Genomic DNA, 27,454 nt, shown 5'->3' on the forward strand with positions numbered 1-27,454 from the left:
CAATTGTCTAAATGGGACTATAGAGGTTGTGAGGGACATTAATCATTGTCACACAAATTAAACCAATGTACCTTCTTTTTTCAGCTGAACAAAAAAATAGTGTTCTGTTTAGAATTTTGTTTTATTCTGCAAGTACGAATGCTGTTTTCCATTTGCCTGCTTTGCTTGCCATAAATGAACCTGCATGAGGGTGCATCTCTGTAATAACAGTGGTTAAACATGCCTGTTCCCCTCACAACCATTTATCATCAGTAGCATGTACTTAGAGCATCTGTGCTGGAGGGCCAGCCTGCTGGACAAAGTAGTGAAGTTTAGAGTGTCCACTGAGGAAGAACAGCTATGAAGGTCTAATGAAGACTCCTTCTGAACTTTAATTTCCTAAATTATAGACATTACTGTTGCATTTTCTCTTTTGGTGACAGACATCTTTTTGCCTCTTATTTTTATCCGTTCTCAAGACCCTTTTCACAGCCAGGAAAACCTCTTTGTTATTATTCTTCACCCTCTTTTATGGATGCCTCTGCTCTATTATGACTTGCTCTTATCATCAGATCATGGTTGCATCTTTCCATTAGAGTTATTAGACCTTAGTGCTGCCTTTAATACTATTAACCACAACATTCTCCCATTCAACCGTACTTCCCATTATCAGCTTGTAGCAGTAAGTTAAGAGGTGTCATTGTTTACAAGTTTGGTATGGAGTACTGCAAGGCTCAGTTCTAGGACCATTGCTTTTCACTTTGTACATGGTACCACTGGGTGATACCATTAAGAAAAATGGAGTCAGTTTTAACTGTTATGCTGACAACACTCTATATTTCTGTGAGGCCAGACGAAATGTACCATTTTAAAAAAACTGGTGACCATCTTTGCTGGGGTGCATTTTTTTCTACTTCAAAATTTCATCTTTAATTTAGTGTTTAATTGAAATTACTTCAGGTCATAGCCCTTGGGTCTGGATTTATATGGCACTCATCACAGAAAAGAGAAAACAGTAATCCATTCATTCTACTTGAGCATTTCAACATCTAGACTGATGATCTAATCCCACCTCAACATCTCATGTTTAGTTTGCCATCGCTGCTCTGCCAATTGTGCTTCCTATTCCCACCGTCTAATCTTTGATAATCTTTGCATGTTAAACATTCCTTCAAGCTGGATATCTACCCATCAGGACTTCATAACTGAATTACATGTAAAAACTCGCCAACAGTTAAAACTCGTAGTTCCAGAATGATGATTTCTGGACCAAACAAAGAAAGGTATGTGATGATTCATACTGTCTGCAATGTTTGGCTCTGTAGTATTCACTTGAACTTGAAAAATGTTTACAATTCCAGTAACTTTTGGGTATCTAGAATATTTTAGTCTAAAACGTTAGACTAAAATATTAGAAGACTATGTAAATCATCTATGTAATTCATAAGTACTTCTGTAACCTACTATAACTATAACTATACAACTTTCTATCAAAATTAATTAATTGTATGGTAGATACTGGCTGAAATTTAACCTCTGTATAATTCTTTGCAAACTTTACATAATTAATTACATTTTAACATAATTAAGGTCACATTCAATAAGCTTCAAGTATAATTTTTTACACATTTACATTAAACAGTAGAGCCAAATACTTGTTAAATTTTGACAGCCTATCAAAAAGGTAGTCTCTCTGCAGTAATATGAACATGGGGATATAATTTTATATATAACTTTCAAGCAGCGCTACCGCTGATAGAAAAATAGAATATTATCAACATCACTCGCTTATATATTGCTATATACATAGAGACAAAATACATTTAAATTTACATGTAGTCATTTAGCAGACGCTTTTATCCAAAGTGACTTACAAATGAGGAGGACAATGGAAGCAATTAAAAACAACAAAAGAGCAATGATATGCAAGCAAGAAAACAAGCAGTAAATGAATAGAGTTCTAAAAGGGACAAGTTTTTTTTTTTTTTTTTTTTTAAGAATACAATTAGAATAATATACTGTACTGCAAAACACTTTTGGTACTATTGATGTGGGATGCGGGTAAGGTTAGGGACAGGGGACAGGTTTGGTGGTATGGGTAGGTTTAAGGGTGGTTGAGGTGTAAGGGATGGTCCAACAGTGTAATTACAAATGTTATTACATGCAGGTATTTTTAAATATAAGTACAATGTAAAAACATGTACACAATAAGTGGAACTGTACCAAATGATTAAATTAAATGCAAGTACATAGTAATCAGTTATTAAAATAGAGAAACATGGCACAGATTGTATGTTTGTGTCTCCATCTAGTGTTGATACAGGTGAAGAGGTAGCACTACGCAAAAGAAAACGGCAATAAAATAGGGGATTTCATTTGATAGACATTTCATGTAAGGATCCAGTGAATTATATCCATACTACAAGGTGTAAAATTGTCATTTATTTCAAGTTTATTAGGCAACGTCTGCTGCCTTGAGTACTGAACACTGACTACACAAGAGGAGAAAGACTATCTGCCATATTCACATTTGAACGCAAAGAAACTGCTTAGGAAATAAAAATTAAAAATTATGTTTGCTTCTGTTGGGTTTTCTGTGTTTTTTGCAGAAAATAGTACTGAATTGTGTGTGTGGGGGGGGGGGGGTTGGGGGGGCTGAGGTAACATCTTTCAGGTTTTTATTACAGAGAGTTAAAAAACAATCTGTGTGGGAAAAGTGATTGCCTCTTATGAACTGGTAAAAAAAAATTACAAATCTTACTTCTTTATTAATAATTTTTATTTATTTATTAACATCTTTATGGTTTTTTTAACATAAAGTGCCAGAAACGACAAGGGTGTCCAATCCTGCTTTAAAACCCCCTACTGTAGACCTATTTGGTCTTTAAAACACTTTAAAATAAATTTCCATTTGTTAACATTAGTTAATTATATTAATTAAAATGAACATGAACAAAAACTGTATATGTTAATAATATTATTTAATATTTCTCAACAAACAATTGTTTTTTTTGTTTGTATAAAAAAAATCATCACATACTGTAAGGCTCTATCTGTCATTTTTTGTCAAAATTGAGTTATTCACATATTCTTATTCTGTGACAACTTATTTACATTGTGTGATGTTTTGTGTGTGTGTGTGTGTGTGTATGTGTGTAAGTTGTGTACATTTTGGGACTGATGTATGAAAGACACTTGTTCCCCATATCCCATATCAGTATATGGAATGCAAAAACTTTGAAGCTCAATATCTCAAAACAGCCCAGAATGCAGATAGATATAATTATAATTCCAAAGTGACAAAATGTTAACAAAGATAAAAAATACAGTAATACTGTTAATGCATTAACTAACATTAAACTAATGGGACCTTATTGCATAAATATTCAGACTAGATATTAGAGTATATACTATAAAAACACGTTAATGCATATGTTGATCATTGCACTGACTATTTAAGAGAAAATGTCACGTCCACATAAAGATTATGTATGTTAAATATAATGCAATGTATGACATATTTTTTATGTTAAATTTAATGATATGTATGTGATTTAATTATATCTTTGATGTTGTTTTTTCTCTTGAAATGCAGCCCACAGGTTTACCATCCAGATAATAACTGCATTTCAGTTTTACATGAAATTAGTTCTGTGAATTATTCTTTACTTGTAATTTTTGTTTGTACAGTTTCTGTTCCTGTGAATCAGCAGTCCCAGCGCTGCTTCTCTTCTGGACTGCTCATAACTGGCTCTCCATATCGAGCTGCTTCTCACAGCAAACTCAAACAGTTTTGGAGGTGGGCATGTGAGGTGGCTTTCTTCAGCTCGCCAGACTTTAGACGGCAGTTTCTGTCACAGACCGAGTAAAAGAGAAGCAGTTAACAATATTGGTAACACTTTAGATTACGAAACACTATTAACTAGTTGCTTATTACTATGCATATTGGCTGTTTATTAGTACTTATAAACAGTGTTAGGGAGTAACTAGTTACATACAAAAAATAAAATGTAATTGTAATCAGTTAGCTGAGAAAAATGTGTAATTAAATTACAGTTACTTATGAAAAAGCTAATGACTACAAAGGGTGTTATATCTGAAAATATACATACAGATTTGATTTCTTTCCAAAACTGCATTGACTGTTCTAAAATATGAGACAACAATGTTTCAGGAGTTAAGGACACAGAATAGGACACACACTTATTCTGTTTTATTTCCTATTGGGGTTTATGTATAGACTTTATTTTTTAAGATTAACTTTTTTTTCCAAGGCATTGTTAGATGCCAGTGTTTCCAAAAACAGCAACATAGCTATTAAACTATATCTTATGATTTTAAACCTATATTTAACCTTAGAATGTCTAGTAAATCTGATTTTGTGGTGGTTGTGCTTTAAAATTAAAATATTATAATCTCAATTCAAATGAAGAAGGATTCTGAAAGTCTGACAGTTTTTGTTGTTGATTTGTTTTGTAATTTTAACCCTGCCTGCTTTAAATATTAGAAAATGATTAACAGTTGAAAACATTAGAAATTTAGAAAAGTAATCAAAAAGTAATCAAATGTAATCAGTTACATTTATAAAGTAATTGAAAAAGTTACTTATTCTTTAATAGCTACTTATTCCATTTTAAACAGGGTAATTTGTAATCTGTAATCTATTACTTTTCCAAAGTAAGCCTTCCCAACAATGGTTATAAAGCACATATTAATGCCTTATTCTGCATGAGCATATTCTAAATCCCCTATTCCACCCAATACCTAACATAACTACAACAACAACTCCCTTACTTACTATCAATAAGCAGTTATTAGGAGTTTATTGAGAGAAAACTCTTAGTTAATAGTAAATGTGTCACCTTATATAAACTGTCACTATAAGAGTAAAAACAGAAAATGGGAAGTCTAATGAAATCCTATCAAAATCATAATTTCTTTACCTTTTCCGGCCAGTGGATATTCTCCAAGACTCTTTTGCATACCATGCACTCGAAGGCATCAATGACGTTGGCTTAATCAATATCCTGAACACCCCACGGACGCTCCTTCAGTATTTGGTAGTATTCTTGATATCAGTGGGGTGTTTCTTATGGTGTGTCAGGTGTTTATTGTTAGGTCACTGTCCGTATGAGTCCACCTGAATGTGCTGCATCAGCTCTTGAACGTAAACATCTCTGTCAGACGGTGGGTCGCAGTCCGACTGGATGTACGCCACCGGCGCCAGAGTCCTCCTCAGCTGGTTTTTACTGGACAGAGTCAAGTCAAGTCAAGTCAAGTCACCTTTATTTATATAGGGCTTTAAACAAAACAGATTGTGTCAAAGTAACTGATAATGCAAAGTCTCGATAATGCAAAATGACAGTTAAAGGCAGTTCATCATTGAATTCATTGATGTCATCATGCAGCTCAGTTCAGTTTAAATAGTATCTGTGCAATCATTTGCAATCAAGTCAACAATATCGCTGGAAATGAAGTGTCCCCAACTAAGCAAGCCAGAGGCGACAGCGGCAAGGAACCAAAACTCCATCGGTGACAGAATGGAGAAAAAACCTTGGGAGAAACCAGGCTCAGTCGGGGGGCCAGTTCTCCTCTGGCCAGACAAAACCAGCAGTTCAATTCCAGGCTGCAGCAAAGTCACAATATGCAGAGGACTCAACTGGTTTCTGTGGTCTTGTCCCGGTGGTCGTCTGAGACAAGGTCTTTACAGGGGATCTGTATCTGGGCCTCATCTAGTTGTCCTGGTCTCCGCTGACATTCAGGGCTGTAGAGGTCCTTTCTAAGTGCAAATCCACCATCTGGGCTGGATATGTACTGCTGGGTGACTGTGGTGACCATCTGACTGGATCTAGTGGCTGCGGTGACCTCGGAATAAGAGAGAAACAGACTATTATTAGCGTAGATGCCATTCTTCTAATGATGTAGCAAGTACATCAGGGGCCCTATCATACACCCGGCGCAATGTGATGCAAGGCGCAGTGCAAGTGTGTTTGCTAGTTTCAGTCTGGTGCCGTTTACATTTTTCCCGTCCAGTGCCACGTCGTTTAATTAGCAAATGCATTTGTGCACCCATTTGTGCGCGCAATGGATTTGTGCTCTTTTGTGTGCAGTGTGTTCTGGCGCATTGCTATTTTAAGGAGCTGAAAATACACTGCGCCATAGACCAATTCAAACCTGGTCTAAAGTCTGGCGCAATGTTTTTTCTTTGTTATTTAAAGAGCGTGTTAGTATAGGCGTGTCCACAACACGCGTACACGCTGCTTATTAAACACAGGGACACACAGCAGCACACAAACATCCCAAATATTAAAAATTAAAGGATTGCAATGCATAATAATTTTTGTAGGCTAATTAAATATAAAAATGCCTACATGTCATAATGGATAGTCATCGCATGTATCAGAATTACGCTGTTTGTTTTCTCGTGCACGAGCAGCACCGTTTCATCTCGGAGACGCGTTCTGTCTTGCCAAATTCTGCACCGTGTAAATAGCAAATCCATCAACTGGCTCTTAAAGGGAATGGAAGATGAGACTCTGATTGGTTTATTGCACGTTACGCCCAAAAAACACCCATTACTCATTAAGAGGATAGGGACAACCCATTTAGACCATGCGCCCGGGCGAGCCAACCCTTTTTCCGTTGTTAAAATAGCAAAAGTGGATTTGGACACGCCCTGAGTGCACCTGCGCCATGCGCTTTACATTTTGCGTTTAGATCATTAAAATAGGGCCCAAAGTACATCTGAATATGAATTGAATGTCAAAAAGAGGGAAACTGTCAATAAGATGAACACTGCTTGTGTGTTTTGTGATGTATAGAGTACGTCTGCTTTAACAGATGAAGTTCACAGGCCAAACAGTGAGTCATACCTGTTTGCTGCCATGGCAACAACAAAAATACTTTGAGTGGCCATTCTCCTTTTATGTTTCAGAGGAGAAATCCTTCTCTCACAGCGTCCTCTCATGAAGCACCTGACAAACACATTTCTTCACACTAAACCACACGGCTGTAAAGAGGTTTATAAAAAGTAATGCTTTAAATTTTTTTAATGTTACAGTTGACTGTTGTTTAATGTGTGTTGTTGTTTTAAACTATAGCCAAACAGACTGTCAGACAAATTGATTCCTGTACATTTACATTTAGTCATTTAGCAGACTCTTTTATCCAAAGTGACTTACAAATGAACAATAATATGTAAGTGCTGTGACAAGTCTCAATTAGCCTAACGCAGTACATGTAGCAAGGTTTTTTTTTTATATATATTTAGCAGTATATATATATATATATATATATATATATATATAATACAGTAAATAAACAGAAAACAAGCAGATAGAATAGAAATAGAACAGGGAACACTAGTGTTAGAGGGTCTTTTGTTAAAATAATAATAAAACAAGTTAAAAGAATAGAAATAGAATAGAGAGTGTAAGTGTTAGAGGATTTTTAATTAAAAAAGAAAACAGATAAAATAGAATTAGAATAGAACAGTTCATGAATGCTCAAGAAAGGTCAATAAAGCACATTTTATACACATTTTGATCGAGTGATCTTTGGTTTGTGGGCTGAAACTGTTTGTGTAAAGGCAGAGTAAAACATTACTGCTCTGATTGCTCACTATTACATAATTTACAGATTTCCGTTTTCTATAATCAAAGTGAAGAGCACTTCACAAACACAATAAATAGCTACTCACCAAACAAAGACTAATAACAGCATCTCTCATCTAATGTCTGCATCTCATTGGCTCTCACTCAGCCCACTACTGATTCGTGGAAATATGTTGTTTATGACTTTAAATAATCCACAGATGAGACATTCATTCAGTTCCCACTGTAATCCTTAACTCTGTGATGGTGAACAAAGATCAGATGAAATAAGACTAGATTCATTAGTCAGGTCAAGTCACCTTCATTTATATAGTGCTTTTAACAATCCAGACTGTGTCAAAGCAGCTTTACAGTATTAAATAGGAAAAATGGTGTGTCAGGCAAAAGGACAATAGTAAACGCTCATTTTTCAGTTAAAGGCAGTTACTGTAACTGCTCATCATCCAGCTCAGTTCAGTTCAAATAGTATCTGTGCAATCAAGTCGACAATATCACTGGAAAATAAATGTCCCCATTTAACATTAACATTTAAATGTGTTTGTTTTAGGGATCTGAATGAATTGCATATCATGGGATGTCACAGGACAATTTCAAATGAATGTGAAGATCATTTTAATTGCAAAACTTTATGTAAAGCGTTTATCTAATGGACCATTTAAAAAAATATTTATTAGTTATTTGTTTTTTATTTTTATTAATTTTCTAGAAGAAAGTATACTCAAAATACAATGATAAATACAAAGTGTATAAATTGTGATAAAATAAAACAAAATAAAGAAAAAAACAAAACTTTAACCAACAAAACAGTCAGAATAATAATGTTCTAAAAATATTAATAATTTTAAAAATATATATGTATATATACACATATATATAAACGTTATTAAGTTATTAAAGCTGTTAATAAGCTTTGAAAAACATCTTTCAGAAGACAGGCTCCTTTCCCATCAACTCTCTGGGTTGAGTCCAGAACCATTCTCTTTAATATTTTGAAAGAAGGGACCCCACAGCTTCCAAAACTTATTAGAGCCCTTCTATTTATCAGCTATTTCTGTGTGGCCTATTAACCTGTGATGTGTTTCAATTATAATGTGCAAAAGTTAAAACTAAAACCAAGAAAAACTTAATCGTAATATTTTTGCACGGATTATAATATACAGTGGTACTATATAATACAATGGAAAAATACTACACAGATTACACAAATTGGCATAATAATTAAGACATCTTTTTTGAAGAATTAAATAAATTTAATTGAATACTTTTTTGGGCCTCAGGTGCTTCTGAGCTGGTGTCTGGTTATATGAGAATATGCCATCTGTTCGATTACTTACACAGGTTGTGCTTACTAAATAAGTGTTTATATATTACACTATAAAGAGACTCCATTTTATTGGAAGTCTCCATTTGAAATGGACAGCAATATATTTAATCATGTCTGGCAGCCTAACAAATATGGTTTGTTTGGGTATAAAGGTTAAAACACTTCATGATCTTTAAGCACTTCACAGAGTTTATGTTTTTATTTATTTTATTTGTTTATTTTTTGCACTAATGAAATGAAACTGTAATGTCATAATTATATAATTAAACAAGATGCAATTGAACAAAATGCATGATGCATTTATTTCCAGTCAAACTGATGGAAAAAAAAAATTCTTTTCTTACCTGTTACAAATGATCTGTAGGTACAGTATATACAAGGCATTTACAACACTTTCTGCATCCCCTAAACTAAAGTGTAAAATACTCATCAGTTGTAAATGTTTTACAAACCTTTTTTACAGGTTTACAGGTTGTGTGTGTATACACAATGGTGAAAAATCTACAAATGATGTGTAACACATTTACAACTGATGAGTATTTTACACTTTAGTTTAGGGGATGCACAAAGTATTGTAAATGCCCTGTATATACATACAGATCATTTGTAACAGGTAAGAAAGACCTACAAATGATGTGAAACACATTTACGAGTGATGAATAGTTTACACTTTAGATTAGGGGATGCAGAAAGCTTTATAAATGATTTATTCATGCGTTTACACAGCAGGTTTTGAATACTTTGTAATGTTTACTGCACTGTAAGGGCTGAATGGTGAGGGTATAGACAGATGTCTTCTCTGACACACATGGAGTATTTTTAACGCTGTGAGATAATAGTATTATGTTGACATTTCAATGATTTATAAGTGATTAATAATATATTTAACTAGTAACTTATTAACCATTTACTAAGGATCTGTTTGATTTCATGACATGCTATTTTTTATGAGTTCTCATCATCCTCACTATCACAGCATTCATCTTTCATTTGAAATGGCTGATAGTTTTGAATCCAGAGCATAAGAAATTAATGAAACTAAGCATGTTTGCTCTGAATGAATTGTTCTCCATATGTACACATTTTTGCATTTTACCTTGTTTTACTTCAATGAAAGGGTGATTTTTGTGAACTGAATGTGAATGTTTTTGAATGTAAATGCTGTTCCTTTGATCTTTTTTTTTCATCAGAGGATTCTGAAAAAGGTATCACGGTATCCACAAAAATATCCGGCACTGATAATAATCAGAAATGTTTCTTGAGCAGCAAATCAGCATATTATAATGATTTCTGAAGGATCATGTGACACTGAAGATTGGAGTAATGATGCTGAAAATTCAGTTTTGATCACAGGAATTACATTTTGATTAAAAAAAATGCAGCCTCTGAGACTAGACACTTTTTAAAAAATAAAAATAAAATAAAATAAATAAATCTTACTAACCCAGAACTTTTGAACGGTTCAGTGTATAAACAAGCACCGTTCTAATGCCCATTTCCATCTGTGTACATCCATGTTATTTATTAACCAATATATCAGAGGAAGAGGATCCTTTAGCATTGTATATGCTGTTCAAAAGCTCGAGCATAAATGCATTATGATGTGAAAGAGTAAAAGTGTAAACTAAACTAACAGTTTTCTGAGAAACGTACAGGAAAGAGCAGTGTAAAATGTTATTCTCTGGAAAGTATATCTGCAAGTTTATGGCTGCTGCTAATTATAACTAGAGCAAATGCATGGTTTGGATTTGGTTGCTAGTGGCAACATGTGTAGGTGGCCACACATTTATACACTGAAGAAAGACACAAGAGTCTAATTATTGGAAGCACAATCAGGCACTTAAACGAAGACCAGTGCTCTGCTTGACTCTGCTCATGTGTCTGCTGTTGACACACATTAATACTACCTTGATTTAATGTACAGATATTGTTACTTAGCATCTTACACGGCACATATGATTAAAAAGAAGCTAAGAGTGTTTATTTACAACATTATTCACTTTGATTGCATAAATTACAATCCTAAATAAGATACTAAACATGACATCAGACAATCAGAACATTAAGGGATATCTTGTGTACTATGTAAATTTGATTTCATTCATACAATCGCGAAACTGAAATACAGTGTCCTGTGGACAAAAACAGTTAACAGCTATTCACTTTGAGGTAAACAGAACCATATGTACAGACATTCAGTGATGTTACAACTCATAAATGTCAAAGTGCTTGTGGAGTGAAGTAAATCCACACAGATGTACTTCCTGACATCACATGCTTCCTGTCCATTAGCTCCTTATCCATCCTCGACTCCATCTCCATCATCTGAAGAGCATCTCAGCAATCTGGTTTCCAAGCAACTGTTTCCAATCAGGCTTCATAAAACACTTTAAAGACCTGTTTAAAGAAAGCGTGAAGCTGTTCTGACCGCACCAGGTGACGCAAAAGCCAAGATTAATGCTTCATCTCATTCGAATCTTGATTCTTCTTGTTAATGAGGAACATGATGATCATTCACTTTAAGTGCCATCTAAAGTTGAAGCTGAAAGCGGATGAGATTCCTCCTCAAGATCTTCCTTTAGTTGCTGTTCTTCTTTTGTTTAGCCCTTCGCTTTTGTTTCATGGTCTGTCTTCTTTGCCTCAGTTTGTTCAGATTAACTATGCTTCCTTATCCTAATAATCTTTCATAATAACTGTAATGTACAATTAGATTATTAAACAAATTTTGGCATAAGAAAATACTGGGACTCCTAATGATACACTGAATGGGTTTACAGTGAATGATACACTGTAATAACAGCTCACACATCTGTTATGCTTACTGAAAAAACTCAATGCTAACTCAAAAGCTCTCAAAAAACAGAACTCAATCAGTCTTTTGTTCGAGTTTGATATGGCTTCATAATGAAATACTGGATTGTTTTCATTGTCACTAAATGCACAATGCCTTAGTCAGCCGACAATTTCATCAAGGCAACTACATATATTTGTACACTGACCTCAACACTTGACCTGCAAACCTCCAGAATGGTGGCAATATAGTATAAGAGCCTCTGGCCATTATGATTTGGGGAGACTCAAACATTATAGGAGTTGGGAGACTATGGCCATTATGATTTGGGGAGGTTAGTGCTTTATAGGTGTTGTTTAGTTTATATTTTGTGGCATTTTTAAATCTTTTCTTCCAGGTTACAAAATAAATTGGGGGAAATCTGAGGCTAAGCCAATATCTAAAACATGTTATGCCCATGTGTGACCTGATTTGGCTTTAAATGGGTTCCAATTGGGATGAAGTTCCTATGAGTGAAACTGACTCAGAATTTGAATGAAATGATGTTACACTATGAACCGCTGCAGACAAAAATAAACAATAATGTAGATAAATGCCTCTTTGTGGGGCAAAGTTAATACTGTTAGTTCAAATATATCAACTTCAGCTTCAACTTTATTTATTCATATCACATTCAAAGTGCTTCACAAGTTAAGGATAAAATAAAATACACACACATAACTTACACACAAGGAAACAAACATTTCTAAAAAGTTCCCAAGTCAAACTTTCTCTACTTCAAAGGCCAGACTGTCTTCAACTGGGACCTAAAAGCCTCTATAGACGGAGCCTGCCGAATATACAGGGGAAGACCGTTCCATAATTGTGGACCTACTACTAAAAATGCACGGTCACCTTCTGACTTCTTTTTGGACCAAGGGACAGTAAGCAACAACTGATTTACTTATCTAAGTGACCTAGCCGGTGTGTGAGACCCTAAGAGGCTGCTAATATAATTTTGGGACAAGTTGTGTAAAGCTTTAAAAACCAATAATAAAATCTTTAAATCAATCCTATACCTGACTGGAAGCCAATGGAGAGACGATAGCACCGGAGTGATGTGTTCCCTTTTTTTTTGTGCTGGTCAGAAACCTTGCTGCGGCATTCTGCATGAGCTGCAACTGAGATAGTTACCGTTGAGAGATCCCTACATAAAGTGAGTTACAGTAATCCAGTCGCAAAGTGATAAAAGCATGAATAACAATCTTCAAATCTTTAAAACTCAGAATAGGTTTTAGCTTAGAAATAATTCTAAGCTGATAAAAACTGCTTCTTACAACCAAATTAATCTGTTTATCAAACCTGAAAGATGGATCATAAATGCCAAGGTTTCTCACACTCTATCACTCTCAGTTCTAAGGGTGCAAGAGAGTTGGCTATCTTCTCTTTAGCCTAAGAAGGACCAAATGTTATGATCTCAGACTTTTTTTTTTTAACCTTTAACCTTGTTTAGACATTGCAAAAGGGACTGCAAAGACTGCTCATTTCTAACCTTGAGTGGAAGATAAATCTGTGTGTCATCTGCATACATGTGATAAGAAATGTTGTGGTGATGGCAGATAGACCCCAGTGGGCACATACATAAAGAAAACAACATAGGGCTCAAAATAGAGCCCTGAGGAAGGCCATATTTTAAGGGAACCACAGTGGATGAAACATTTGCCAAATTAACAAAAAATGAAAATGAAATAAGATACAACAAAATCATCAAAGACGTTCTGTGGGCCGGAAAAAAGGCCCCGGATTAAAATGAGCAAACTCTGCTCCCCGAGGGATGGGGAAGCCTAGGATAACCAGACGTAAGGATGTATAATCTTTCTTTTGAAAAGGCCAACACTGGTGTGAGACGGACTTGGGATGGACTGGATTAAAACAGAATAGAAACTGGCATCACCATTTCATCCCATTGGTATTCTCTCACAATGCTCTCTAGAGAGGAATGGATCTAAAATTTGAATGACACCATTTCTTGGATTTGTATTCTATTGAAGTTATATTTAGGGTGTGTTTGAGCTAAATTCATGTGATGTTAAATTGAAGTTATGTATGGTGAAGATTCATTAAATGTGTGTATGGAGCTTCATGAGTTCAAATTTTTATGTCATACTCTGAATTGCTAAAAAAATATAACATTGGTGAGGGAACTTATTATGCACTGTGTCAAGAACAAATTCAGTGCAAATGAGAATCCTCTGTATGATTATCTACAGCTGCCACATGAAGCTCAGACTGCTTCTGTGTGTTACAAATCAATGCACGGTGCAACTTCGGACACTTGTGACAATCTGAAAACCATATGGCAGAAGAATTTGGGAACTAATATTTGTGATAATGATTGGCTGGGGGTAAAAACATAACACAATCCATTACATACATATTATTATACATTATTATGCCTTCTTGGAGATAAATCAGTGGTACCCAACATAGCAAAAATGCATTTATTCTAAGATTGGTTGTATGAATGCTGCCGGGATGATTTTACACAACTGGAAATGTCCCAGAACACCAGAACTGAACGACTGGAGCAATATTGCTCAATATGAAATTGTTCGTTCAGACAACGGTGTTTGACAAGTTGGGACGACATTTGCTTTAAATGGCTATTTATATTTATGTACTTTCAGGTACAGTAATTCACAAATCCTAGTATTTGTGACACAAAAGGTCCCATATACTGAAATATATGTATTAAAAAAAATAAAAAAAACAACAACTGGGTGTTAAAAAACATTTATCATAAAGTTCACAAGAGTTATTTGTCTCCCATATCTTTCTACCTCCTCTCTTTCTTTATCTGTCCTCCTATTCCCTTTCTTCTTCTTCAACCCACTCGCCCCTTCTCAGAACCCAGTGTTGAGCAAACTACTCAAAAAATATAAACAGCTTAGGCAGAAAAAGATGTATAAAAACATCAATCCATATACTATAGGTGCATGAAATATCAACATTACACCTCCTGTCTTAACTTTTACATTCTCTACATTCTTAAACACTTCTGAAGTAACCCGGCAGGTTCTGCTCCAAATATGATGTCAAAAGGCTGAACTGTGAGCCATGCATTTCAGCGAGTATGGATTTGTTTTTGTTATGAACTGTCAGCATTGTTTTTATATTGAGTATACTTTGCCAAAACGCTAGTTGTCACTGTCGACTACAGGAGTAAAGTGTGAACAGGAGGTGATGTTGGCTGACTTTCATGTATACAAATGTGACCTTCTCCGTCCAACCTGTGATGTGTAATCAGCCTCACGGCTTTCATTAGGAGCAATCAAGGTTCTTTTAATTTATTTTCAGTTGGTTTTGAGGTTATTGAGGATCTCTTTTTTTTTGGTTTCAAGTTGGTTTGAAATCACGGCTGTTCACACGGTGTAAAAGTTGGCTCTCCAAAAGGTGCCAATATCTGTTTGTCCACAGAAATCACGGACTTACTCTAGAATTTTTTTTTTTGCAGAAAAAGAGCTTTAGAGATCATGCCTTTTGAGGTGAATATATATAAACTGTGTTCTAACAGGTTTTTGAAGCAGGGATGTGCAAGACTATTTGACTAAATAGTACTGTTGTGACTTATTGACATTAGAAATACTAATAATATTACGTTTTACAAAGGCTTCATCGGAATTGCTGTAATGTAAATGTTCCAGTTAAAAAAAAAAATCACTTTGAAAAGAAAACCACTGATTTCACCTCAGACCTCCCATGTGTTTTCTCTGTCACTGCATCTACTCACAAGATGAACGTTATGAGTGACAAGTACTCAACAACAGTTGCTGTGCCAGTGTCAGAATGATCAGAACAGCCTTAAATAGCATTATATAGTTGCTAGTACAAGCTTTTCATGCGAATATATAAACAACACCTGCTAGTTCAACGTGCGTTGGCTTTTGTTTGAGGAATTATGTTTATAATAAGCTGTTGATGTGTTTTATAAAAAGCTTCAACTTATTGGTTCTGCTCTGATTCAGCTGATTTTAATAAATATTCCTATAATGGCTAACACTGATTAAGGTAAGAACATCGTATAGTACATGACCAATTTTTTAGGTGTTTGGCTGTTATATTCATACATTAACCATTTCAGCGATGAGCGATGGGGGTTCAGAATGCTCAACTTTGAGCTGCTTTCAGAAGATGTGTGGATTAAAAATGAGCGCAGATGCAATGAACGATTAAATATAGTATTTTATTCACTGAAGCCAACATTGTGTCCCTGATCTTTGTGGGCAGGCGTAAGACACGCTCATGCCAAGAGATCACAACCAACACATCCAGTCTTCTGAATACAGGGCAACAGGCATATTGAACAACATTTACAGATTTAAAGGAGTGGTACAGGATCACAGCTAAAAAAGGTATTCACGATATCTGAGTTGGACAGCAAATGGTCCAACTGATGGCTAAGGCGCATTAAAACCAGCTGCTCTCCTTCAGTACTCACACAACTGCATTTTGAGAGGAGATCATACATTACAGAGTTCGCCAAAGTAAACACACAAAGATGACAAGGCTGGAAGAAAAACTGACAAGTCGTAATGTTTACAATCAAGTTCAGTTGAGTTGTGGCATACATCACGGTAAACATGAGCAGTCTGCACCCAGGAGATTCACAAACAAACGTCAAAAACAGAGTGAGTGTTCCAGTCAAAATATTAGCATGACAGAGAAATGCATTTCAAACCTCGTAACTGCTTGTAATTATGCAAGCCTCACTTTTGAATGATTTTTCATTAGAGCTGTTGTTTTTATTTTGAAACCCTAAAGTGCGCTTGCATGCCCCTATCACTTCTTCTGACTTTTTTTTTTTTAATCACTTTCTGCATCCTATGTAAAATAATAACAAATGCAATTACTATTCTAAAGTACTAAGTCTGTGTAGGAGGTGCACTGTTAAAGGGTTAGTGCCAGCGTTACATGTTTGGTCTGGAAAAGCGGTGAACATCAAACATGACACATAGTAGCACATAAAAGGAAGAGTCGATCTCTTCATATCACCATTCATACTGATGACAGTTTTGTAGTATACATTATTACTAAGTGTGTATATACTGCTCAAAAGTAATGCAACTTTTGTTCTAAAAGTAGCAACAAATAAATAAAAATAAACATCATCTAAGTGCTTCTGTGTTCAGAACTGGACAAGAGAAATAATACGTCCTGCAATTTCACAGAGAGAAAAAAAAACATAAAAACAAGCAAGCTTATAATGACAAAAAATACAATGTCGATACATACAAATTGTGTCTATTTGTCAAATTCTAACAAAATAAAGTGTCCTTAAAAATATTTCAAGTAAACAAAATGTCATTATAGACAGAAGGGACTCAAAATAATATCTGTAAATGTGAAAAGCTTTTCATATAGATTTCTTTTAAACCTTCAAAAGTTCAAAGAAGTAAATAGATCCGGCTTTGTTGGTGTGCAAAAACAGTGTAGAACGTTCATATAGTGTTCACGTCATTGTTTTTTTCTGTAAAGAAAACGACATCTTAGATTCAAGGTCAGCATTACGAGAAGCAACTCAATTCCTTTAGAAACCTCTGTATTTAAACAACCTAAACATGACGGCAAAAATACAGGAGCACAGACAATCTACCATGACTTTACACGAGTGAAAATGTACCTTCGGCTGTGTACCTTCAATAAAACCAACCACAGATTTGGTTACGCTTGAAAAACTTGTATAATGAAGTAACATATAACTAACCTTTATAAGGCTCTCTAAAAGAACTAATAAAGTGCACTATAAATACTACTGTCATCTTTACAACAATAATGTTCTGAACTGAGAATTAAAAATTCAAATATAGAAGTTTATAAAATGCACAAAAGGAGCATTACTGAAAAAGCAGAAGTATACTCTTTACTTCAACAAACAGATAAAAAAATAAATGGCACAAACTGCGCAGCCGATGACGTTAGCGTGAACGTCATCTAATCTTGCAGTCTGAAATGCCGTAACTCAGCAAGTACCTCGAAATCATCATTAGAAAATAATCTGTTTAGAGTTTGGGTCCATTGCTGTGACATGCTGGTACGATCCATTACCGCGCGCGTGAGAGTAGATATTACACTGAGAATTTGGTGGTTTGTTAGTAAGTGGTTAGTACATCGAAAACGAAAGGTATCGTGATAAATCCCGCATCATATCCATGCACTGAAATCCTGAAGGATCCTAAAATGACCCCTCTCCCTGCTGTCAGCTCAGATCCACCATTTATTCGTCTATTAAATTAACAGTTCACGCTCTGAGTGAGACTATATCTACTGCCTGGCATATGTTTCCACTTGAAGAAAATACTTCTCTTGAAGAAATTGTAATTTTTGGGAGCAGATTAGTGGAGAGGCGGTATTGTTATAAGGTCATGTTCTGAGGAAGTTTATTTTACAGTCCTTTTCTATAGTAACACACTCTTAAAAATAAAGGTCCCAAAGGGGTGTTTTTGCAGTAATGCCATAGAAGAACCATATTTGGAACCTTTCAGTGAACAGTTCCTAAAAGAACCATTTTGAAGAACATTTTTAAAAGCTAAAGAACCTTTTCTGCATTTGAAAAGTTCCACAGATGATTAAGGTTCTTCATAGAATCACTGATGCAAAAAAAAAACCTTTATTTTTAAGAGTGTAACTGGGTACTAACAAGGAATTAACACTGAATCTAACCCTAAACCTAACCTTAACCTAAAATTACTCCATTATTTCCACAAACGTGCGTACTGTAAAATAAAGTGCAACCACAAGATCTTTACACGCTAACGAATAAAAAAGAAAATCACACTATTTGCTCCACAAGCACCGGCTGGTCAAGGAACACCTAGAGATTTACAACTTCCAACCAACTGATCAATTTACATTTTACACAAATGTTTTCTGATACAACTGTTGGCAGATAAATAAATTACATCAAAGTACAGTCGCGCGTGATATACAGTGGCTCTCCGACAGGAAGCAGGAGACTGCCTATGTGACCTTGGGTGTTTCGGGCCGGTAGTCCTTCCGCTCGGACGTGTTGCGCTTGACTTTGGCGGCGGCCGGCTGGGACTCCTGGTTGAGAGATGGACTGGACTGAGACTTCTTCAGTGCCGCGTCACCGTCCCGGGCCGTTAAGAGCTCTTTCACACCCTCTTTCAGGAGCTTGACGTACATCTCGTAACGGCTTTCTTCAGAGAGAATTCAGAAAATCCATTAGACTCCATTATAATATCATCAGCCACTGTTCAGCGCTAACAATAGCTCTGCTCACAGCCTTCGCACTTATTGTACCTTCAAAGCAGCATCTAAGGCAAAATGCAACAGGCAAAAACACTGGCCAATTGTGAGATTTTGGGCTATTTTGCTTCCATAACATGGAAGGAATCATCCAAAATGCACATTTAAGTGTTTAGTTTATTTGCATCTGTTGATTTTAATTATATATGTATCTTTAAAGGCTGAACTTCAGCAGCACTACATACACCAGACCTTACAGTTTTATTCTCATCTATATTCTGTAGGTTTTTACCGAGGAGTTTGTTCACATACAGTATATCGTCTATCCACTTTGTAAACACCTTTAACTCCAGTATGTCAACAAAACAAAATTGCATCCAGTTTTCGTCCATTTCTGTTCTGGAAATGTATCCAAATGAGTGCATATTTTGTTGAATAATGTTTAATTTGCATATTTAAAAGTACAACTTTTAGAAAACTTGTAATACAAAATAATTCTCTTAACCCTTTTTAACCCTATTGACCTGTGGTGTCTTGGCTTGAAGAACACAAAGCACTCCTCAGGTCAAGTGCAGAAAACACTCAAATAAAGCTACTTGACTTGTCTTGACTCCTCACACTAGTAAGCAAAAATGCACATTTTCAATTCTATGAGACTATTCTTTGTTCATAATTTTTAGTACTGAATAAAATCTATTTATAATGCATTATAATGTTTCTCTGCGTCCATCATTTGGAATGAATTGTTTTTACTGATCTTGTTGAGGTTCATTCTGAGATCGACTTATCTAGGAAGGATATTTATGATGCTGAATATTAAGGATTTGGCCAAAGCCTACTGTTTTGAACAGCCTTTGTTTCAGGTGTACACCCGTGACACCTTAAGAAGTGAGCTACAGAGCTAATATCTGAATACTATAAAAATTTACTCACAAGAGTGCGAAATATAAGATAAAAATAAATCTTATATTGTCACATTATGCTGATTATGATTTCTCAAGGTGGTGCTAACAGTTTAAAGGAGATATGTTAATAATATATAAAATTTTGTTCTTAAAGGTTATTTATGATATTTAATTTTTGTTTAATTTGCTGAGGTTTTTAACTGATGGACTGGAGTGCTGTGGATTACTTGTGATGTTTTTAGCAGCTGTTTGGACTCTCATTCTGACGGCACCCATTCACTCCAGAGGATCCATTGCTGAGACAGTGATGCAATTATACATTTATCTAAATCTGATGAAGAAACAAACTGATCTACATCTTGGATTAGCTGAGGGTGAGTCAATTTTTAGCAAACTGCTTTAAAGATCCACATACAGGAGGCTCTAAAACACACTAACTGGAATATTGATCACATTTGTCAGGCCAAAGGGCTTTAAAAGCTTTTTTTATCCACAAAGGTGTTTGTTTTATTAACTGTAGCTGAAAGCGGATCTGAGTGGATATGTGTTATGTAGATGTGTGATCGCTACAGTTTATTAGGAAGGGTTAATACACTGCAGTATCAGTGAGTTTATCAGAATTACATATTGTAATGGTGCTGTCCAATAGAACTAAACTAAGATCACTTTAACCCAGTGTTTAGTGTAAATTGTGTTGGGGGTAGTGTATAGCTGGTGTTTTTAATTAATGGTTCCTGATTCAGGTCATCAGCTCATTAGTAGAGACTCCAAGACCTGAAATTGGTGAGTCAGCGAAAGGAAAAATGCTAAATGTGCTGTGTTAGGGTGCCTCCAGGACCAGGGTTGGGAACCACTGCTTTAACCAATTACTTAATTTCACTGGATTAACCATAACAGAGTAAATAACATACATTTTAATGTGGAAGTTAAATCATTAGTTTAACCCATCAGATAAACCCATTTCCCATACATTTGTAGTTAGATAATTTTTATTTAAAAAAAAACAAAAAAACAAAACAAAAGTGTAAAAACGGAGAAAATGGATTTTAAAGATAATTATTATTTTTCTTTTTTAGATTATTTAAAGTTTAAGCACGAAATAAAATGCATTGGTAATTTTTTTTTAATGTGCATGTTGTCAGTGCAATAATCAAACCACTAAATTAATTATTAGATACACTATTGAAAAAGTACTGGGACACCATTTTTACTTGTTTGTATTTGTGGAGAGCACCAAAAGTTCCTATAGTACATATTACATATTAGATATGCATTAAGCCTGCTTATGTCTGAATTCATTAAAGATGAGAACAAGCATTTAAAAAGCATCTTTTAATGCTGAAACAAAAGTATGTGTGATAAAGAGTGCTGTTTTATTCCCTTCCTCTGACCTTAACCATCAATCAAAGCCAGAAAATAAAACGGCTTCAGCGAATGCATTTCCATCAGTTCTAGGCAAGTTCTTCCCTGACAGTCTAGATGAGAAACGTCAAAGACAATGAACACGGCTCCCTGTGTGTCAAGGGGGAAAATACAGCCAAGGTAAACCTGAGCAAACGATCTGATTAATTGTGTCTCTTGCATCATAAAAGGCAATGCCATCTACCTCAAATTCCAGGTAGTGCTCCTTCAAGCGGTACTCATCGATCTCTTTGGCTTTGACCTTCTTATCTGGCGGGTAGGATCTGTGCTCGGCTAATTCTGTAGAGACGTGCTTCAGCTTGGCCTCATGGGACTTGAGCTGCTCTTCCTGTAACACAACAGACACTTCATGTGCTTGGCCTTCATCTCATGGTTCTGATAGTGCTGTTCCATTATGAAAACGTTGAATTTTGATTAGTAATAGAAATATTACCAAATGTATGACAATATGCCAATGATAAAAGTAAAGAGAAAAAAAACGATGCAAGAGAGACAGTCTCTTGCAACAGTCAAACACACCCATGTTTATATAGAAAAACAATGGAAAAGCAGCGCAAGCAAATAAAAAACTTGTAACTACTATTGTATATCTGATATTTCATGTTTGCATCATGGTGACAGGCTGAAAGCTGCTGTTGTTTCTAAAGAACATTTTTTAGTGAATAATAGTCTATTGGTGTTATACCTTCAGTCATTTTGAATTTAAAATACCTTGACTTTGAGAATTTTTTAAAAGCATTTTCTTGAAACAAGAATTTCTTGAACATATAATATGTATAAGACAAGTTTGTATGAGATGTAGTTGTAGTTCATGCATCTCTTCTGCAAAGACATTCAACAAGTGATGTGTTTAACATTTACATCATGTTGACAACTTCATGTGTGCTGCACTTGGAATAGAATTTTCTCACCTAGAGGGTTAATAAAGAAAAAGTTACTTGGATCATGTTGTAGTTACATTTTCAAGCTGACAAGTTTGAATAGAATTTTGAATAGAATAGAATAGAATTTTTGCCATATCGCCCAGCCCTAGCTTCAGATGGACAACAGCATTTGACTTGACTCTTCAGACCCACCTGAGACATGCGGGTGGTGGTCGCCGGCAGCAGCGGACGGCTGAATTTCTTCTGCGAGCCGATGGCAGCAGGGAAGGATGGGGCCGAAAACATGGCCGCCACTGAGTTGATTATTCTGATCCAGGACTCCATTTCCTCAGGGCTCCTACAGAGAAGAGACGGCACGTTCATATAAAGAAGGCCACGCTACAGTCGTGCAAACTCACAGGATGAGACCAATCAGCCTTACGAAGAAATAAATGGTCTGTGGGCAGACCAATGGAAGAGATAAACAAGCTTTAATTGAGCCTGAACTGAAGCATGAAATTAGATTTGGAGTTCAGGCAAGGTCTCGGCAGCTGTCTCTTACTGGGCCTGGAAGAGGAACACTCTCCAGTCAGCAGTCTTGAGTTTGAGAACATTGGGCTTCTTCTCGTAGTCCATCGCCTTGATGGCGAGAGCATGGTGCACGCTGATGGCGTTCTTCAGGTCGTCCTCTGACAGGGCCTTCTCCGGCTTATACTCATCCTGCAGGAGCAAGCACACACAGGACAAATGATGAACATGGACAGGGATGGGAATCCAAGGAGTTTAATAAATCTGGTTTGGATTCTTGTTTCCCAAAGATTCTTTTATATCAACTACCAACTCAATCTGACCAACTGAGTCCTTCAAGAAATGGCTAAAAACACACCTCTTCCATCTTCATATGACCCTCTAAAACTCTAGCACTGTCAGTTCTAATTCTATTTCATCTATTTTGTTAAAAAAGAAAGTTTGTTTTTATTTAAAAAAGAAATGGAAATATAAATGATCATATAGAACTTAAAAAGACATTCTCTATTCTTTTGATTTGTTTTATTTTTATTGAAAGAAAAAAAAGACACTCTAACACTAGTGTTTCCTATTCTTTTTCTATCTACTTGTTTTCCTTCTATTTATTATAAAAAAAAAAAAAAAAAAAACTTGTGTACTGCGTTAGACCAACCAAGACTTGTCTCACGGTGACGAGTCGAGGAATGCAGAGATGAAGGTGAGTCTTTAATAATTCAAACACAAGGGAACACAAGGCAGGCAGGAACACACACGTAGACCATAGTACAGACAAAATGATGTTACACCGGACAAAGGAAACCAGGAACAGACAACACTTTACATACAAGACTAAATGAGGGTAATTGACGAGACACACTTGAACCAAATGAACGCGATAAAACAAGGGAGAAACTCGGTCACGGGGAGAACATGGAGAAAAACACACGAGACAGTCCAGAGGCGTGACAACTTGACACAGCACTTACATATTATTGGTTTTTTGTTGGTTTTGATTGCTTCTGTTGTCCTCATTTGTAAGTCGACTGACTAATGACTAAATGTAAATGTAATGTAATTGTAATCTCAAAACCTAATGCCTTTTGCAGAGCCAACACAACAGAAAGTTGTGATATTTATTACTGTTTTTTGTATCATCAATTAGATCATTCCATTATTGCATCATTGCATGGAATTAGAATCACATATTGTTTGTAAGTGATGTGTGCATGTCCAACACCACCAAGTTGAGTCTGTTAATTGTGTATTTGAGTGAACAAACAATATAACCTGACTGTAGTGGTGCTTCTTTAAGCTCTCAGAGAGACCCTCCCTGATCAAACATATAAAACAGTGACCACTGAACAGGAACTTGAAATTTTGGAGGCTCAAATTTTCAGTACACATTTTGCACTGCACTTTATTTTATGTGGCCTCTAATGAAGCAAAATAAACGAACAGTTGTGGAGCATTTGCCCTGTTTGTGGTGTGTAGAGCCTTTTTCAGATTTTTTTGGATTCACACACCCAGTTCAACTTCAGGACATTGGACTGTGTATGTATATACATTTGGTGCTATACCATTCTTTTAATTACAATTAACATGCATTTAAGAGTCAGAAAACATGACACTGAGTTTGCATTTGAGTATATTCTTTTTCTCCCAAATAAAAGGTCTGTCTGAAATGAGAATGAGATAGCCATCCAGCACATTTCCTATTTCTCTGATGAGAGTCATTCGTGTGATTGCTGTACATGGGTTAATGGCACATCATTAGCTCTAATGCCATGGAAATCTCTGGTCATCGTAACACGGTGATATGGTCTGATTTTCGGTTTGCTTTAAAAAAATTTTTTCATTTGTGTGGCTTTCTTATGAATGAATATTTAATTAACTAATGCAAGTTCAAATGGAGCACATAAATAAACTAGTGTAATGGAGAATGGGGTAGCAGGAACGCTTCTTTCTTTGATGGGCTCTGAAAAGGTTTGTCAGACCTGAAATAAATACATCAATGTGATTACGTCTCACATCTGAACCTCCTGGAGGAGAAACTGAATTATTATTGATGTTTGTGGGAAATGATGGAAATTTGATTAATCAGCAGTGCGAGAGGGGAAAATGAAAGAGAGAATAAACAAACCTTCTGCAAATAGAGGATCATGCCTTTCAGAACAGCATAAAAGGTCTTCCAGCCTCGTTTCCCTCTCGGTGCTAGAGAATACAAGAAAAATGAAATCATTTATCATGTAAGTCTTTTCCATTCACTAACAGTTCATAGTGACCAAGAACTTAAAAGGACAAATAAAAACAATTTTAGGTATCATAACTTCTTCCAAGTCTTCTGAAGGCATTTGCTTTGTGTGAGGAACATACCCAAATTTAAGATGCTATTCAGTCAGCTAAAAGACAGTATCAACACACACATAAAAGTAGCATGGATTACTTTTGTAGTGCTTTATGGAGCTCAGCAGCATCTGTCCCCTTTCACGACATGAGCATCCTACTAAACATCTCGATTTCCAGTGAAGTACAAAATTCATACAGTTTGGGATTAATGATACTGATACTTTCTGCTCCACTCTTTAATCTTGTTTAGACACTGTTTGCCCCTCATCTTCCAGGCCAGCCCGTACCACCCCTTCTGCACCTTGGCTGTCTGATGTTCTCCACAAACATTGTTCTAAGCTCAGGGCTGCTGAAAGGGTGTGGTGCAAATAAAAATATCCTACTGACCTTAATATGTATCATTCACTCCTCTCTTCCTTCTCTGCTAATGTCTCCACTGCTAAAAGGACATACTATCATAAAATTAATTCAATTCGTCTAACTCTCGCATGCTCTTTAACACATTTTCCTCGCTCCTTTGTCCTCCTCCAACTCTAACAGCTGACGACTTTGCCATGTTCTTCATTAATAAAATTATAACCATCAGTGCACAATTTTCCACACCCACAATTTGTCAAGCACATCTTACCAGCAAACATACACTCGTTCACATCCTTCTCTCCACTATTTTATGAGGAAGTATTCTAAAAAATCATTTTTTATAATCATACTACTTGTTGCACTTGATCCTATTCCATCTCATCTCCATCAAAGCATTTCTCCTGAAGTTGTAATTTTACCACCTCTACACCTAGATTTTTTATTTTTATTTAAAATTAATGTTATGATGAATTTTTTTTGTATATAGTGGAATATAGATTTTTTATTTAAATATTATCAAATGCTACAAATAAGACACTTGAACATATGCCAATCATAACATTAAAGAGAAAACAACGATGTCAGCGCAAGTGATTAACCGCTCACGTGTGACGAGGTGCCTTTCACACAGAATGTTCTTTTGTGTTGACAAAGATGGAACATAGACAGTGGAATAGGAAACAACAAGCAAGAAGATGTGAGTGAACTTTTAATTTGAGCGCTGCATTTTTAGACTGCTGTTTCATCCATGAGACGCCGCAAGAGATGTGAGAACTACAGTCAAACACGTCCATGTTTACATAGAAAAAACAATGGAAAAGCAGCGCAAACCATAGACTGTAAAAAAGATGGACGACGCACCTTCATCCACTTCCATTGAAGAAAAGTGAAGCCGCCATTGCCCCAATAGGGTGCGGCCATATTGCGCTGATTTGGGACCAGAGTCTGCGCAGTAGCAAACTCGGGACCGGAGTCTGCACAGTAGAGAGTGAAGTGAAGCCCGCAGAGTCGATCTCAAACACACGCTCCTGACCCTTTTTTAAATTAGCCTGACTGGTCCAATTTTTGTCTGCTGATTTTTTTTATGAGGCTTGTGTTAAAATAAGGTAAATACAACTCTAATCTCTTTCTGAAGATCCCGAAAAAGTTCGCTGGCACCTCAGTTCGCTCAGAGAAGCTGTCTGTCTCAGCTGTCAATCATGACGTCACACTCCTGTTTTTATAGAATCACATAACTAACTAAAACCAAAGTTATTTTAAAAATGAACACCCTAACTTACATCAGCGTGATGAAATCTACATCAAATGACATAAACCATGTTTGAAAACAAAATATTTAAAGTGAAATTTAATTATTTAGTTTGTCCCACGTCCCATTAGATTACATGGAGAGGGCGGGGTTTATGACCTATACTGGGACCAGCCACCTGGGGGTGATCGAAACGCAATGGCTTCACTTTTGAGGACTAGTGCGGCACACTTGGCGCAAACTAATAAAAAAGACTGTAAAGAACTATTACTGTATGCCTAATATTTCATGTTTTCATCACGATGACAGGATGAAAGCTTCTGTTCATTGTTTTCACAGAACATTTATTGTTAATAGTTTACTGGTGTTATACCTTCAGAAGTCAGAAAGAGCTTTATTACCAAGTATGTTTACACAGACAAGGAATTTGACTTAGTGACAGGAGCTTCCAGTGCAGAAGCAAGTATGGACATAGTGCAACAGACATAAGAATTACACAGTAGAGATGGAGTATAACACTATTATAAGAAAAACAGAAAATTAAATAATGCACTATATACAGAAGTAGAAATATAGAGAAATGTAACTGTTTCAATGAATGTACAGATATATTTACAAGTGCACAGTTTAGAAACTAACAATTTTCGGATTCTATGTATAAAAGCAGTCATTTTGAATTTGAATTACATTGAATCATTGAATGTTTTGAAGCATTTCCATTGTAGTCTATTATTTCTGAACATATAACGTAGGCTATAACACAAGTTTGTATAGGATGTAGTTGTAGTTAACAAGTGATTTGTTTAACATTTACATCACGTTGACTAGAGCTGGACCAGAATATTTGATT

The 27,454-nt window shown here is 35.8% G+C and overlaps 1 protein-coding gene across 1 annotated transcript in view; it reads right to left on the reverse strand.

Annotated features, from left to right (window-relative positions):
• Positions 1 to 18,172: 18,172 nt before the first annotated feature.
• psd3l (pleckstrin and Sec7 domain containing 3, like) overlaps positions 18,173 to 27,454 on the reverse strand; it is a 114,225-nt gene continuing 104,943 nt past the window's right edge. Inside the window, 5 exon segments of the mRNA XM_042731964.1 lie at positions 18,173 to 18,904; positions 21,464 to 21,607; positions 22,356 to 22,500; positions 22,705 to 22,862; positions 24,790 to 24,860. Coding sequence (XP_042587898.1) covers positions 18,704 to 18,904; positions 21,464 to 21,607; positions 22,356 to 22,500; positions 22,705 to 22,862; positions 24,790 to 24,860 — 719 coding nt within the window. The 3' untranslated portion in view covers positions 18,173 to 18,703.

The sequence above is a fragment of the Cyprinus carpio genome, chromosome B10 (assembly GCF_018340385.1).
Source record: "Cyprinus carpio isolate SPL01 chromosome B10, ASM1834038v1, whole genome shotgun sequence".
In the NCBI taxonomy this organism is placed as follows: domain Eukaryota; kingdom Metazoa; phylum Chordata; class Actinopteri; order Cypriniformes; family Cyprinidae; genus Cyprinus; species Cyprinus carpio.